Source organism: Hyposmocoma kahamanoa, unplaced genomic scaffold (genome assembly GCF_003589595.1).
Source record: "Hyposmocoma kahamanoa isolate Upper Pololo Valley unplaced genomic scaffold, ASM358959v1 87, whole genome shotgun sequence".
Taxonomy (NCBI): domain Eukaryota; kingdom Metazoa; phylum Arthropoda; class Insecta; order Lepidoptera; family Cosmopterigidae; genus Hyposmocoma; species Hyposmocoma kahamanoa.
In genome coordinates this window covers 19,303,696-19,319,402 of record NW_020654422.1, presented here as the reverse complement: position 1 = coordinate 19,319,402, position 15,707 = coordinate 19,303,696, and the positions used below count along the sequence as shown (strand labels likewise).

The following is a 15,707-nucleotide window of genomic DNA, read 5'->3' as shown; positions in this document are numbered from 1 at the left end:
TAAAAAAATGCATTTAATTTCAAAACTAAATTACGATTAAACGGCAAAATCGATCCTTAGTAATTGAATGAATGCCATCACTGCCACACCCAACTGCCATACCAACTAGATAGATGCTAGGAGAATAACAAAATTACCATAATTACAATATACTGTCAGTGGAGCCTCTATAGAACAAAGGCCATTGGTTTAAAGAAAAATAGCAGACTTAGAGCCCCGGACAAACATATAAATTTGCAAACATACATTCATTTTTATATGTAGATAAATTTATGTTAGATTTCTTCGGTTTTGTTGTTGTAAATAATGTATAAGCAGATGGTAACAATTTTTAAGACATGCAGGCAAAGGTAACTTATGGAAAATACTTTTGAGAGGAGTTTCTTTCTTACACCGACTTAAAAACTTAAAAACGACCATAGGATAATTTCGAATACGATTTCACTGGAATGTACTCGGGTGTAAAAAGACACTGTTGAACTTTTCATCATTTATACGATAAGGGAGGGTTACTAACTTGTTTTAATTGATATTGCCGTAATAAAAAAAAACTGCTCACTAATCAAAGGATCAGCCATTAACATCAAACACCCAGAGAACAGAATATGCAGCGCCAGCGCAGCAGGGAACCGATCGGGAGCTGCCGTGACCAACACCAGCGGGAACAGCACCTGGACCGTACACCGCACCAGGCCGGAGATCACGGTTATGGCGTACACGAAGTACAGGTCACTTGTGCTTACGAGTGCTGGAAATTATAAACTCAAACTTTAACAAGTTAGTTAGTTTAATCCTAATTAAAAAAATAAGGATTAAAAAAATATATCGACATCAGTGTAATGCTAACGACAGAAATTCGTATTGGTATAATAAAGCCACATGACATGATCATACGACAACTGCTTTTATCAAATGAAAATCATAGAAATATAACGAAGTATATGAAACTATAGGAAATGAAACTATTTTTCCGGATTTAAATCGCGTATATTTGTTTTTTCAAACAAACCGACGTTTCGGGCCCTTTACAGGTCCCATGGTCACGGTTGACTGAGGTGGTACAGTCTTCAACCAGTTATGTCTAATATTAATGCAAACCACCCTATTTTTTCACTATAGTTACAATAGTTATTAATTAAATACCTTATTTTTATTTTACAAAGAAACATTCCAATTTACGCTACATTAAGCTTTACAAATTATTTTATTGAATGAATTTTTATTAAGTTTAATTTATTATTAATTATTAATATAAATTAGAATAAACTAAAACATATTAATTAGTACTGCAGTCTATGTCTAGTATATGTTTGTTTGAAAAAACAAATATACGCGATTTAAATCCGGAAAAATAGTTTCATTTCCTATGTGTAACAATCGCGAAAACCTAAGAACTCGATATATATAAACTAATTATTTTTAAACGTAATATTTTTATCTCTCCTATTTAAACGTGAAGAAGCTACGAATAATTTTATTCGTAGAAAGTTTACTAATAATAAGTACGAATACTTATTTCGGAATCTTGTCCACAGTAACAAATTCTCTTAAAACTAGTGTCAGTTGGGTTGAAAATAAATTAAAATCAAAAATTATATCCTGGCGTGGACCTGCACCCAATGCTGTAACATTGGGAAGTTCCACCGGTCTATGGACACACTCAGGAGCCCGTTGGTGCTACCGCGGAGGCGGGCTAGCATGGAGGCGCAACATCTCCGAAGCACTGCATCGCCTCGGCAGCCCGAACAGAACCCTGAATGCCTTATTACATTGGACCCGTAGATCACTGTATGCACTCACTATAAAATCGACCCAGAGGCTGCAGGTGTAGAATGATATGCAGTACGCTTTGAAAAGCGAAATTTGCAAACCTTGCAAACCTTCGGGCCAGCATGTTACAGCGGACAGCCACCAGGGGACCTGCGTTCCCTCTCTTTGTCCAGGTTGTCCTTTAAATCCTCATTGACCCAGTGGCCGATTTAAACCTCTCTCCTGAAATTTTGTCATTTTGCAGATAGGACTATACCAAAGGTGCTAATTGTTCCTGACAATTTGGCAGCATGCTGAGGGTCTCAATCAAATTAGTCAGCGTTAACGCCGACAATATATGAAATTTCTTCAACCAACACTATGGAGTTATTTTGGTGTCTCAAAGTTGCCTAGTCAAAATAACAAAATGCTATTGATCGCTAAAATACCGCTTTGCGAGAATTTTATACTTGTCACCATACCTTAATCTAATTGGCAATTCACAATGGAGTGTGTGAAACAAAAAAGCTTCACAATTTTTTTATGTTTATGAAAACACGGATTAAATTCATGCCCGGAATCATTGACCCCGAAATAGTAGAAATTATTTATCTTAAGAGTCTATAGAACCTCAAATGACTTTGATTAATTTCGCATAACAGTGGAAGTGTTGAATCAATCACGTTGGAAAAATATATAGTAAAATTGAGTATATATACTAATTACTCTACGGTGTGAAAACACAATAGGTACTTCAGACATACTAATATTTTTTATTACATCAAGTGAAGTAAATAGAACACGTGTACTATAATATATATATATATATATTTGAGAGAAGAGTGAACGCAGGGTATCAGGTGAATGGTGCCTTGCATACCTTCATGGGCAGCCAGAAAGTGTCTAAAAAGGCACGATTGGCTGTGCATGGGGGGGTGCTACACAGGGGTGTAGGAACACACTTATGTATGGTAGTGAATCTTGGGTTTGGCAGAAGAAGCATGAAAGTAGAATTAATGCAGTAGAAATGAGAGCTTTGAGGAGTACGGCTGGAGTGACTCGGATGAATAAATTACGGAACAGTGTGATAAGAGAGCGTTGCGGCGTGGAAGAAGATATAGTGACAAAGATAGAGAAAGGAATGCTTAGATGGTTCGGACATGTAGAGAGAATGAATGAAAGAAGAGTGACGAAACAGATTTATAAGGCGAGTGTGAGCGGGCAAGTTGGTATGGGCCGATCAAGGAGAACTTATCATGACCAAATTGAGGCCATCCTAAAGAAGGGCCAGGTCAAGAGTACCCTTAACCGACGAGCGTGTATGAAAGCATGGATGCGTGTTGATGAGGTGAAAGATGTGTGCCAGGACCGTAGCAAGTGGAAGACTGTTGTCTCTGCCTACCCCGATGGGAAAAAGGCGTGAAGTATATGTATGTATGTATGTATGTATATATATATATAGTTTTCAAATGGCTTTAATTTCGTGTCATGATTTTTATTAAATTTTATTTGAATCATTCGAAGTAATCCTAATTGGTACGGTGATTGATTTGGTAGCTTCGACATCGTGCTGCCACACTTCCGCCACTTACGAAAAGAAAGAGTGGAGCGAACGGGTGTCTACCGTTTGGTAGAAAGTTCTGTTGGTTACGAATCGGAGAATTGCTAACATATCTAGTAGAATCTATGCCAGTGTAGTGTCCTAGTATAGAAATATCAAAGCACAAATGGTATTGGAGACTTCATTACAAAATTGTGCTTGGAAGCGGAAGTTTCATTTCATTCGTTTGTAAAAAAAAGTCATTCTGGAATAAGGCAGATGTCCCTGACGCTCGATCCAAGCAAAATGAACCGTATTAGTACGGGAAAAATTTGAAATCGAACTGAGGGATCGACTCTTAAATGTTAATGTTATGAATGCACCCGAGGTCTACAAATTATCGAAATTCACTAAACAACAGGGCCCCAAATCTGCTAATTTCCTTGAAACCTGGCCATTATAATTCCATTGAGAATCCACTAAGTTTATATTGCAATTATAACAATATTTGTTATGCGCAAAGCGTTTGGGTCTCAAAAGGGTGTCAGTGGAATGGTAGTGTAATAAAATGACGGTGTAATAGTTATATTGCACTGCCACTGCGCCTATCACTCTGAGACATAAGTTAACAATTCCCATATGCCTGTAATTTCACCAAGCACCTTTATCCTTCTAAACCGGAACACAGTAACGCTAACATTACTCCTGCTGAAAATGTTGAATTGATATTGCCTTACTAAGCCTACCATGGAAATTACTATGCATACATAATTTTTATCTCGTTTGCTCAGTAATTTAGTCTTCTAATTAAATATACATATATGTATAATATTAGTAGACTACCCCATTGACGTGACACGGACTCGCCATTGAAGAGCAGATTTGCATAAAATTGCAATGGAAGTTGAATAGTACATAGGGCGCACTATAAGTTTCCGGAACTGGCCACATACATAAAGGGAAAAAAGTCAAGTCAAATTTGGTGTGGGACATAGTAACAGGTGACGAAACATGGATTTATAGTTACGATCCCAAAACAAAGCAGAAATCGAGCGTAAGGGCATATAACCGAAACCAACCAAAGTGACGCGCGTGCAAAGTGCCTCCAAGCGGACGATTGCTTCTTTTTTAAATAAAACTGGACACGTGGCTACTGTTGCTTTGGAGAATCGTTGTACCGTGAATAGTGATTGGTACACGACCGTTTGTTTGCCGGAAGTTATTGACAAACTCCGTAAGAATAACCATAAACGCCGTATCATCTTGCACCACGATAATGCCGGTTCTCACACGGCCAGACCGACAAATGAATTTTTGAAGGTTAACAACGTTGACCTTATGAGCCATCCCGCGTACAGTCGCCTTGGCACCTTGTGACTTTTATTTATTTCCAAAAATTAAAACCAGTTACGCGGTCAACGATTTTCATCACCTGAAGAGACTGTCGAAGAGTATAAAAAATATGTTTCAGAGATTAGCACGGAGGAGTGGCATAAATGTTTTCAAAATTGGTTCATTCGTATGAAAAAGTGCATTAACGTTAACGAAGAAAATTTTGAGAAACAATAAATTAATTTCTCACCATTTATAGTGCTTTTTTTCTTATTCATTCCAGAAACTTATAGTGCGCCACACGTAGCTCAATGGCTAGCCACCATCGAGTATATAACCAAAAATAGAGACGAAATGTCATTTGATTTGTTTGAAAACTATTCTGCCATATCATTACGGTGACAATTGCCCTCCGATTGGGCAGCCCGAATTTCAAACAATTGACGGGTGTCGTCAATTGTTTCACTTGAAATCGATCAGTTTAACTTGAGCTTTGCTCTAATGGTCGAAACATACATATTTAATATTTAATTACCGATGAAATGTGATTCCGTTTGTTTCGTAATTAGATGTTTCGCTGTTTCCCACACCACCGAATGGAACAGCCTCCATTGTTAGAGATATTATCTTTATTACTACAATAAATACAGAATATGTTTGTACACACAGGTCAGTTGTTGGCGCTGTACTATTTCAGCTTTTTAATTTGTGATTTCAGTGCAAACGAGAACTGATATTTAAAAGTGATATAAGACCAATTTGCCCGATGAGTTGCCAGGGTTGTATGGCCCTTCTTTCGTCTCTATTTCTGGTTATATACTCGATGCTAGCCACTGACAAGCCGCTACTCTGAACTGCAGAATACCAAACGTACAAAATCCTAGCACTGACACTATCGACAGGAAACAGAGATGATTCAAAATTAGCAGACTTGGAGCCCAGGGGGTCGGTAGCGCGTGTCGCCAATCGCTCACGTCATTACATCAAACATTTGTCTACGTTTAAACTTAGACACATAATAAATAACTCCACTAGTTTCTTATAATTATTAATACAAAGATCGAACATAAAGAAAAATTCCTTTGACCCGGCGCGGTAGGACTTGAACTTGGCAAATAACCTGGAAATTCTAAAAGGTATTTTATTAAAAAGCGACATCAACATCAACTTGTGGTAGCTGTGAAGGCACTGACTGAGTGAAAAGGTTTATAAATCTCTCACAAGATGTCGCTTACGGCGTTGAAAGACGAAAAAACCCAGTACAAAGATCTATAATATATGTATAGAATAATTTCGTCGCCCTGTAGTTCAGTTGGCAGAACAACGCTTAGGTACAGCGTGGACATAGGTTCAAGTCCTGTCGGATCGAAGAATTTTTTCTTTGAGTTGGATCTTTGTATTAATAATTAGGACATCTATTTCCTTAAACTAAAACGTTAGTTAACTTACCGATACGTAGAACAACAGTGACACAAGTACCAAAAAAGAAAATCGTCCGACTGTCCACTGTGTAGAAATACGTGAATATCGCCAGTCCTAATCTCGCCAAGAAATCGGCCACGGCGCCCACCATCACGCACGTCGCTACTTGCATCTACAAAATTAGTTTCCTATAACTATACTGAAAAGTGAGAGTTGATAGTAACCATCCACACAAGTTTTTATAAACTTTCTCTGATACGTAGGTTTCCTCACGGTGTCATCCTTTTTTTTGACGCCGGCCTGCTATATTACTCTTTTTTACTCGCTACCGAACTGAGAGATTAATCTTAGATATACACCTTTACTTATATGGTGATATACGCCATCCAAGGGATTCAAACCGTCTATGTCTTAATTAAGAAGCAAGTTTTCTCACTGCACTTGTAGAACAAACTTGAATTCTTCCGGCATGTAACCACTCAATGTACCAATCCATTGAGAAATGGTGGGTTCGTATTCTTTTGTTTATCTGATTATATCACTTGTTGTGAACAACTTACCCCGGCTGCTTTAATAAAGAAAGCCTCGACCTTGGCTCTTTGTACTTTTAAGTCATTAATTTTCAATTTCTCTCGCGTTACGTCACCAGTCCCATATAAGGTTCTACACTGATCTTCTTCTGCCTAAGACATCAAAGTGCACTACAACGTGCAATGTGTTTATATAGAACAGCTGACTTTTTTTCAATTTGAGAGATTAAAATATACTAGGGCTCTTCAAGTTTCCCTTAGCGCTAAACAACGTGGTATAAACACAAAAAATGTATCACCTCGCTGAATCCATACGAGAACAGTAGTATTGGCTCCATAGCCAGATAGGTGACGTCAGAGACGAAAGTAAAGCCCAATCCCACTAAAGTGCTCACAAAACGTGGATCTTTCAACAGATCCACGTCTACATTCTCGTATATGATTTTTCTGAAAATAACGTTTAAAAGTAAAATCAACGACAATCGTTTAAAAGGTTGTCAAATAAACAAGGTTTTACCACTGGGGCCGCTGGTCCCAGGCTTATAGGTGCAGAATATCTGAGGACGCTCCATATCAAGGGAGCTCACTTAATTTCTCAAAATCTCATTAGTACCCGTAAAGCTCCTTGTGAAAGAGTTCGTCCAAGAAAGTACTGCCACCTTACCTATTTCTGACACCAAGGGATAATGTGAGCATTAAGATAAGGATGCTGATGAAATTATTATATCAGGCACATGGGACTTGTCAATTTGCCAATTTATGTCATGACGGGTGCAGTGGCAGTGTCACTTATATCTTTACTATTTAAAGCTCTTGAGGTTAGTTATGAATTTATGACAAGGAAAGCAGAATAAGTGGCGGCATCTAGTTTCAGTAGCTAAACTATTACGCCTATTTTGGATTAAATAAATTATATTTAACGAAAACTTTGGCCCGTGAACTTTGTACGTTTGCACGTGAATGCACGTTATGTGGGTGCGTGCGTACGTGTGTGTTGTGTGCACTCACAATATACTCTTCTGTATAGATTCATGTCGACGTCTTCCTTTATTTTCTTTTATATCTGTGACCTCGATATCACTGTCGTCATCTGACAGCATATTCACCGCTGCCTGGTCGAAACTTAACTTTTTAAGACTCAACGCTTCACATAACGTATCTGAAAACCACAAGACGAGTACTTACATGCAGTTGCGCAAAACGTAAACAACATAAACACATAATAATGCACTTAGAAACAGATATTTTTAATATTGCAGGTACTATAAAATGATGATAATTACATTTAGACCCGTGTCTTGTAGAGTTTAAAATTTAAATTACGTCACTACCATTTTAGGATCCAACTCTAACTACTCATTCATCGAATATATAACCCGAAGTAGGGCCCGGACGCCCGCCGTACCCAAGTAAGACCAGGGTCTTGCCGTCGAACCCGTAGTCTCTCCGGAAAACCCTATCTCTCTGATCGGTAGATAGGGATACTAATTACTGGCCGTCAAAATTGTTTGACGTGTGTTGTTCACTCCCGTTTAAACTTTTAGTATTTAAATAGTACATTATTGCAGAGGCCGGGAAGTAAGAGATTGCTGGACGAGTACCCGTTCCCGCCGAGGCATGTATAGAATTTTTCTCAAACAATGGGAAGAAAAAATAAAAGACTAAAGAGAGGAAGATATATAATAGAAAAAGTAAAAAATATTAATTAATTCCTTCGAACCGGCCGGATTCGAACCGACGTCTTCTAGTTTACCGTGGCAGACGCTATACCAACTAAGCCACGGAACGAACCAGCGCCAGCGGACCTCACGAATTTTTCTATGTGCTTGCGTCGTGTCTTTGTATTTGGTTTTTCAACGACTCTTTAGTCGTAGCGCCATCTATGAGAAATCTATGAAAGATTTATCAGATTAGATTTATTATTCTCGCAATTATGAACATTGGGCAGTTGGCTGTATGAGTTTTTCTCCTATTTACATAGTTCATTATTAGTAGGTAGATTTGAAAGTTTAGAGACAGGAGATGGATTTTCTTACTTATTTTCATACTTAATTTGCAGACCTTTGCCGGAAAGACGTCGCATGGTCAATAAATGACAAACTTAAGGCCCATTTAGATGGAGAGAGTTTCTCGTCTCGAAGATACGATTATCGAAAGAATATAAAAAAACTTTCCTCGTCTAAACATTTGCGATTATCGACCGTCCACGTGAGCGATAATCTCTTCGCCTTTCAATATAACGTCTCCGTGTAAACAGAACTCGAAAGCAAAAATCGTATTTCGAGTTTCTGTGCCAGCCGTTTCTACCACGAGTGCAGCGCGCGAGGGTGTTTTGATTATCACTGCTTTTCTAAGACAAGAATTAATGGAACAAGAGCGAAAAAGAAATTTCAAATAACGGTGAGTGAGTGAGTGCCTCTGTGGTCGAATATAGCGTGGGCAATATAGTATTTAGGGTGCTCTCGTAACGAATATGGCACTCCTTTCTAAATCCAGGATGAAAAGTCGTGCCCGCACTTTTCAAATAATGGCAAGTTGGGTATCGTTTTTGAGGTATTTGGGGGTGCTCATTACGAACATAGCATTTATTTCTAAATCCAAGATGGCCGACACGACTTTTCAAGTAAATGTACTTTTCAATAAACACTCCTCACTAACTCCCCACTCACTCCCTACTCACTCCCTACTCACTCACTCACTCACTCACCACTCACTCACTCACTCACCACTCACTTACTCACTCACTTACACACTCACTCACTCACTCACTCACTCACTCACTCACTCACCCACACACTCACAAATTACTCACTCACTAACCACTCACACACTCACTCACTCATTCACTCACTCACTCACTCACAACTCACTCACTAACCACTCACACACTCACTCATTCAGCCACTCACTCACCACTCACTGACTCACTCACCCCTCACTCACTCACTCACTCATCACTCACTCACTCACTCACTCACCACTCACTCATCACTCACTCACTCACTCACTCACCACTCACTCACGCACGCACGCACGCCCGCGCGCACGCACGCATGCACGCACTCACTCGCCCTATAAATTTATCATAATTGTCAGTTTTGTTTGTGTCAGTAGTTATATAATTAAAAAAAAAAATGATAAATCAAAATTATATTTCTATACAGTGCAATGAACTTAATATTATCAGCAGTTCCAAATTTGAATGATTTTTGCGTCATTTCGATATATCCATAGTCAATACCGCAGTAATCACTGAACTCGAATGGCAATTCTCGCACTCAAAACGGTTCGAACCGATTTGTACGATAATCGTATGAACTTGAAAAAATGTCATACGAGATCGTGTTTAGACAAGTCGAAAACTCGTAAGCAAGAATCTCCTTACTACATATTTCTCCGTGTAAACAGTCGAGGAGGCGATTAAGTTGCTTACGAGTCTCGTATGACATAATCGTAGGCGAGATTTTAGTTCTTGCCTGAATGTAAACATTATGATACGATAATCTTATGGCGATTATTGCTTACGAGAATCGCCTACGAGTTTTCGTCTCGAAGCGTGCGAGAAACTCTCCCCATCTAAATGGGCCTTTACAGTGTTCATTTTTTGAAAGTAATGCAAACATTTCCGAGCATGTTTGAGAAAATTACATTTATTACCAGTATAGTTGGTATACGCCGGGACACGCGTGGTGCGGTCCTAGGAACAATAGCCGTAACACATAGGCTCTACGCAAGCCGCTGAAGGAGGAAAGAACTACGACCCCAGTAGGGCTAACACGACAAGGCGTAATATAAGGCGTAAATAGCAGTATCCCGCGCTTTATCTCTGTGGTGTTAGCCCTACAGATTGAGATATCCCTCACCGCGCATCGCCATCGCCTCGTGTTTCGAATAAAATGTCGAATGTCAAGCGTAGCTACTCAAGCAATCTTCAAAATTCTTTCGGAAATCTTATTGTGCCTAAGACCTACCAATTTTTTATCTACCTACCTACCAAATTTGGAGTCTTTGTATGATACCTAAAGGCTTCTCACGGCCTGTAATTATAAACGCGCCGATTTATACGGGCGAGCTCGCGAAAGTACTGGCCAGCAGCGGATCCGAACAGGCAATCATGCGTAACCACGGGCGAGCTCGGGTGGCCCTCGTCCCACGGCGCATTTTCGCGAGTCGCATGGCGCGGGCTGCACCACGGACCACGAAAACATTTGGATGGTGACTAGAAAGTCATCGTAAATTATCTCCAAGGATAATCCATGAGAAATGAGAAAAAGATCCCACAACATTTAAACTATATGAAATCATCTACGTTCATTTTGTTTATCTCTGTAAATATGTGCTTATATCTTTAACTAAATTTTTTTTTTACTTTAAAAATTTAACTTAATTATCTTTAACTTTGACTTTGACTTGATGTATCTATCTGCTTCTTACATGTAACATTTCACGAAAATGTCTGTGTTTGAAATGTAGTCTTTATTCACATATTGTTAAAACCCTAACAACTGGGAAATGCGGCAATCTATCTTTTGGCTTCTTTACTAACTCTAATAAAGTTTTAAGAAATATTTCTCATAAAGTATCAAATAACAACAGCTCACATGAGAAATTTCTCATTTCTCATTTCTCATCATTCCATTTTATCAAAATTCGGGCTATAAAGCGTACCCATCACCTACACTAAACTTATTTAGTAGTGTAACTAATTTATAAATTACGAAGACTAATAGAGTTGGACACTAAAGTCGGGAACAAAAATGACGGTTTCTTGTTAAATGAGGCAGAAATAACAAGTATATTTCGGCAATGAAATACTGACAATAATGTTTGTCACGGAAATTAAACAATATTCATTTACAAAACAATTAAAGTTCCAACAAATTTACTTACCAGCTTCAGTACCCTTAATTAAATACCATTCAACAGGATGCATGACTAACATAGCTAACACTAAATGTAAATCCAAGGCCATTATTAAAATCAAGGTCCATCTAAACCCGTATTCGGATAAAAGAAGCGTCACCAGCATAGGAAAGGTTATGGACGCCAGCGAGCTCATCGACTGGTTTGCACTCATCATGGCTGTACGTTTCTTATTAAAGTAGCAGTTGAACGCTGTCAAACTCACTGGGATCATTACACCAAATCCTGCTCCTGAAATAGTTATTAAATGTATTTATTTACACACATATCATAAACCCTCTATGATGTGTTAAAAAACCGCAAATTACGACCAGCATAAAGATAAACTGTTTTGTTATAACAAATTTCTTATCTGTGAAAATGTTATTATTGCAGAATAATAACATTTTCACGTCTTTCGAACATCTCTGAAAAACATAACAATTCTAATATCCGTCGAGATGAAGATTGAAGATTCGAAATGAAATGTCAATAGCAAACAATTTTGACAAATTTCATACGTTACTTGGTATCGAACAATACGATAGTTGGGGCCGATTCTACTTTGTCTATGAATTAAATAAAAACTACGGTTGTGTGACATGCGTGACAAAAGTTTTATTTGCCGCCATTTCGCCAGTCGTAACAGCATGTTATTATATAGTAGTATTTTGCTTTGGGGTAATGCCGCCCATATCAATAGAATCTTTGTCCTGCAGAATCGTGCAGTTAGAGCAATTTACAATCTGGGCCCCAAAGTATCTTTGAGAGATAAGTTTAAGGAAATTAACATTCTTACACTAGCCTCACAGTACATTTATGAAAATGTAATTTATGTTAAAAGGAATAGTAATTTATTTATGAAAAATAGTGACAGACATAACATTAATACGAGGAATAGAAATAAACTAGCTTTTCTTGATAGTCGTCTTCACAAAGTCAAAAAATAATTTAAGGGGCAATGTATACGCTTCTATAACAAGATTCCGGTTGATATACAAAATTTGCCTTTCACGAGGTTTAAAACTATAGTGAAACAAAAACTTTGTACTAAAGGTTATTATACAACTTCTGCGTACTTGGATGACAAAAATCCGTGGTAGTAACCCGTTTAGCTCATGGAGGTAGTCTCGATCTCTGATGTTTCAAATAAAAACAAAATATTGTAAATGTTATTTACAAAGAGCAACCCCTAGAGTTTCTTGCTCATTCTTCTCAGGGGAATCTGCCTTACGAATGAGCGGTAGAGTTTAACCATTGTGACGATTTCAAGTGTAATAATGCTTACCTATGAAATAAAGATTATTTTGAATTTGAATTTGAATTTAATGTTGTTCCTAAACACATCATAGATAGCTCTTAATATTTTCATTAAATATATGTCTCAGATAATTATGAACTCTATTAACATTACAGTGCCTCGTAATAAAGTAACGATTAAGCCTTGGATCACAACAGGCTTGCTCAGATGTATCCGTAACAGAGATCGTATGCATATTAAAGTCAGATTAAATCCTAACAACGATATACTGGCCACCAGCTATAGAAGATATAGGAATTATTGTAACAATTTATTAAAAAGGCTCAAAAGACAGTACGAGAGGGATCAGCTGCTCATGGCAAGTAATAATTCCAAAAAACTATGGGATTCCATCAAAAAGGTTACAAATAGTGATACCCAAAAAATTATCCCCACTGAATTGTTACTTGGTTACAGTACCCCTAAAATTGCAGTAAATAAAATTAATGACTTCTTTGTTACTATTGGTGGGAACTTGGCCGAAAGGCTTACATCGACACCTACAGATCTGCAAAATGTTTCTAATGGAGCATTACATTCATTTGTTCTTTTATCTTGTGATTGTGAAGAAGTGGAACGTACCATTTTGCAGCTGAAAAGTGATTGTTCTCCTGGTTGGGACGGAATCAGTGCTAAAGTATTAAAAGCTATATCACACTTAATAACACCAGTTCTCACTGATATCATTAATCGCTGTCTCACGGGTGGAGTGTTTCCCGATGCACTGAAGAGGTCCATAGTTTATCCCATATTTAAGGGGGGCGATAGAGGCTGTGTTAATAATTACAGATCAATTTCTATTCTTACGACACTTTCTAAAGTTTTCGAACGAATAATCAATAAAAGATTGACTAAATACCTCGAACAGAAAAACTTACTTGCTAAAACTCAATATGGCTTCAGAACCGGGAAGTCTACAGATGATGCGGTACATGACTTTACGGACTTCGTATCAAAAAAAATTGACCAAAAACAAAAATGTCTTACAGTGTTTCTTGATTTGGCAAAAGCCTTTGACACAGTCTCTTTACCCCACCTAATTCAAAAGCTATGTGAGATGGGAATTAGAGGAGTACAACTATCTTTGTTCTCTGACTATCTGTGTAATAGATCACAGTGTGTGAGGGTGGGTGATCACTTCAGTGACTATCTACCAATTAAATATGGTGTACCGCAAGATAGTATAATCGGTCCTACCCTCTTTCTTTGCTACATCAATGATCTTTGCCAACTAAATATAAAAAACTGCAGAATCGCTTCCTATGCAGATGACACTACCCTCACCTTTTATGCTGATAGTTGGGATGAGCTTCATTCCTTAGCTCAGAGCGGATTTGATAGTGTTACTACTTGGCTTACTAGAAACTGCTTAACATTAAATGCGGAAAAAACTAGGTACGTAGTATTTACAATAAAAAACGCTGTTTCTTTGCCTATCCATATGCCATTAATAGCGCATAAATGTTCCAATTCTTCAACTGGTATGTGTGACTGTCCCCTCATTACTTGCACCCAAAATATAAAATATCTTGGTGTTATATTTGACAACAACCTCAGATTCAATATACACATTCGCGAGGTTGCACGGAGACTAAGGAAATTGATTTACATCTTCAAACAGCTTCGTTATATTGCTGATAGCAGACTTATGAGAATGGTATATCTGGCACTGGCGCAATCTATCATATCATATTGCATTACATCCTGGGGTGGAGCCACTATGTCTGCGATGATGGAATTGGAAAGAGCACAGAGAGTGTCGCTGAAAGTATGCTTGTTTAAGCCGCGAAGATTTCCAACGACGCAACTTTATCACGATGCAGATGTTCTCTCTGTTCGTCAAATTTATATTCTGCACACGGTACTTCGACAACACTCTAATATACGTATTGATAACTACATTAGAGTATCCACGGCTAGAAGATCCTATGCAGTATGTAAGACAAATAAGGTTTGTACTTCCTTTGCTTCGAGGTTTTATCATTTTAGGAGTGGGAGATTGTACAATTTTATAAATAAAAAATTAAATATAGTAAATGCATGTAAAAACACAAACAAAACTAAAATAACTAAATGGCTTAAGGTACAGAATTACGACGAAACCGAAAGAGTACTTGAAATATTAACATAGTTATAAAATATGTACTATACCCTGTTTCAAATGAATTGAGAGTAAAGGTAAACATTGAGTGCATTGACCCGACCATAGTCGGTTTAGTGATGGGCAATTGTAGAGTAATTTACTAATCAATTATTGAATGAATCAGATCGATCAATTGAATCTGTTGGACTAACATCAAGTGAATTCCGCGCATTTGACCGTTGTAAATTGATTGAAGGTGATACATATAAAAACGTTTCTTTATTTACGATTATTGACATTTATTGTTTAAAAGTTAGAAGCTATCAGTTAAATACAGAAAATTATGAAAATACTTGATAGTTAACAAGTCGCTAAATCGTTTGTAAGCGGTACAGAAATAAGAGTTGGTCAAATGACTTCAAGACGTAAGTTTCTGGTGACTCTTGAGGCAATCACTTACTCAAACTATGATTCACTCAATTGAACTTTTTTCCGTACATCCCTATGCAACCATAGACATTCTAGACTATGGATTGTCAAATCAATCTCAGTTTTCGGCGAAGATTTTTCAATTATGATTTTATAATGCATAACAAACGAATATTGTTGGAAAAAGTGGTGAGATATCTAGTGGAAACCTACAAAATACACATAAAAGTGTTACTTATTCCATATAGTGAGTGATTTCTTCAGAATTTTAATCCAACTGGTTTGTTTACGTTTACTCTCAATTCTATTGAAATAGACTTTACCTAATAACTTGTCTCGCGCCCGAGCAAGCAAACACACACACACACACCCACACACACACACACACACACACACACACACACACACACACACACACAC

General features: G+C 37.7%; 1 protein-coding gene across 1 annotated transcript in view; it reads right to left on the bottom strand.

Moving 5' to 3' along the window:
• Positions 1–15,707, bottom strand: part of LOC113235416 (monocarboxylate transporter 1-like) — a 48,010-nt gene that overhangs the window by 1,832 nt on the left and 30,471 nt on the right. The window contains exons 4-8 of the mRNA XM_026471098.1: positions 11,464–11,727; positions 7,582–7,732; positions 6,873–7,020; positions 6,071–6,215; positions 560–748 (exon numbers count right to left, since the gene is read on the bottom strand). Of these exons, the coding sequence (XP_026326883.1) occupies positions 560–748; positions 6,071–6,215; positions 6,873–7,020; positions 7,582–7,732; positions 11,464–11,727 (897 nt within the window). The remainder of the gene's footprint in view (positions 1–559; positions 749–6,070; positions 6,216–6,872; positions 7,021–7,581; positions 7,733–11,463; positions 11,728–15,707) is intronic.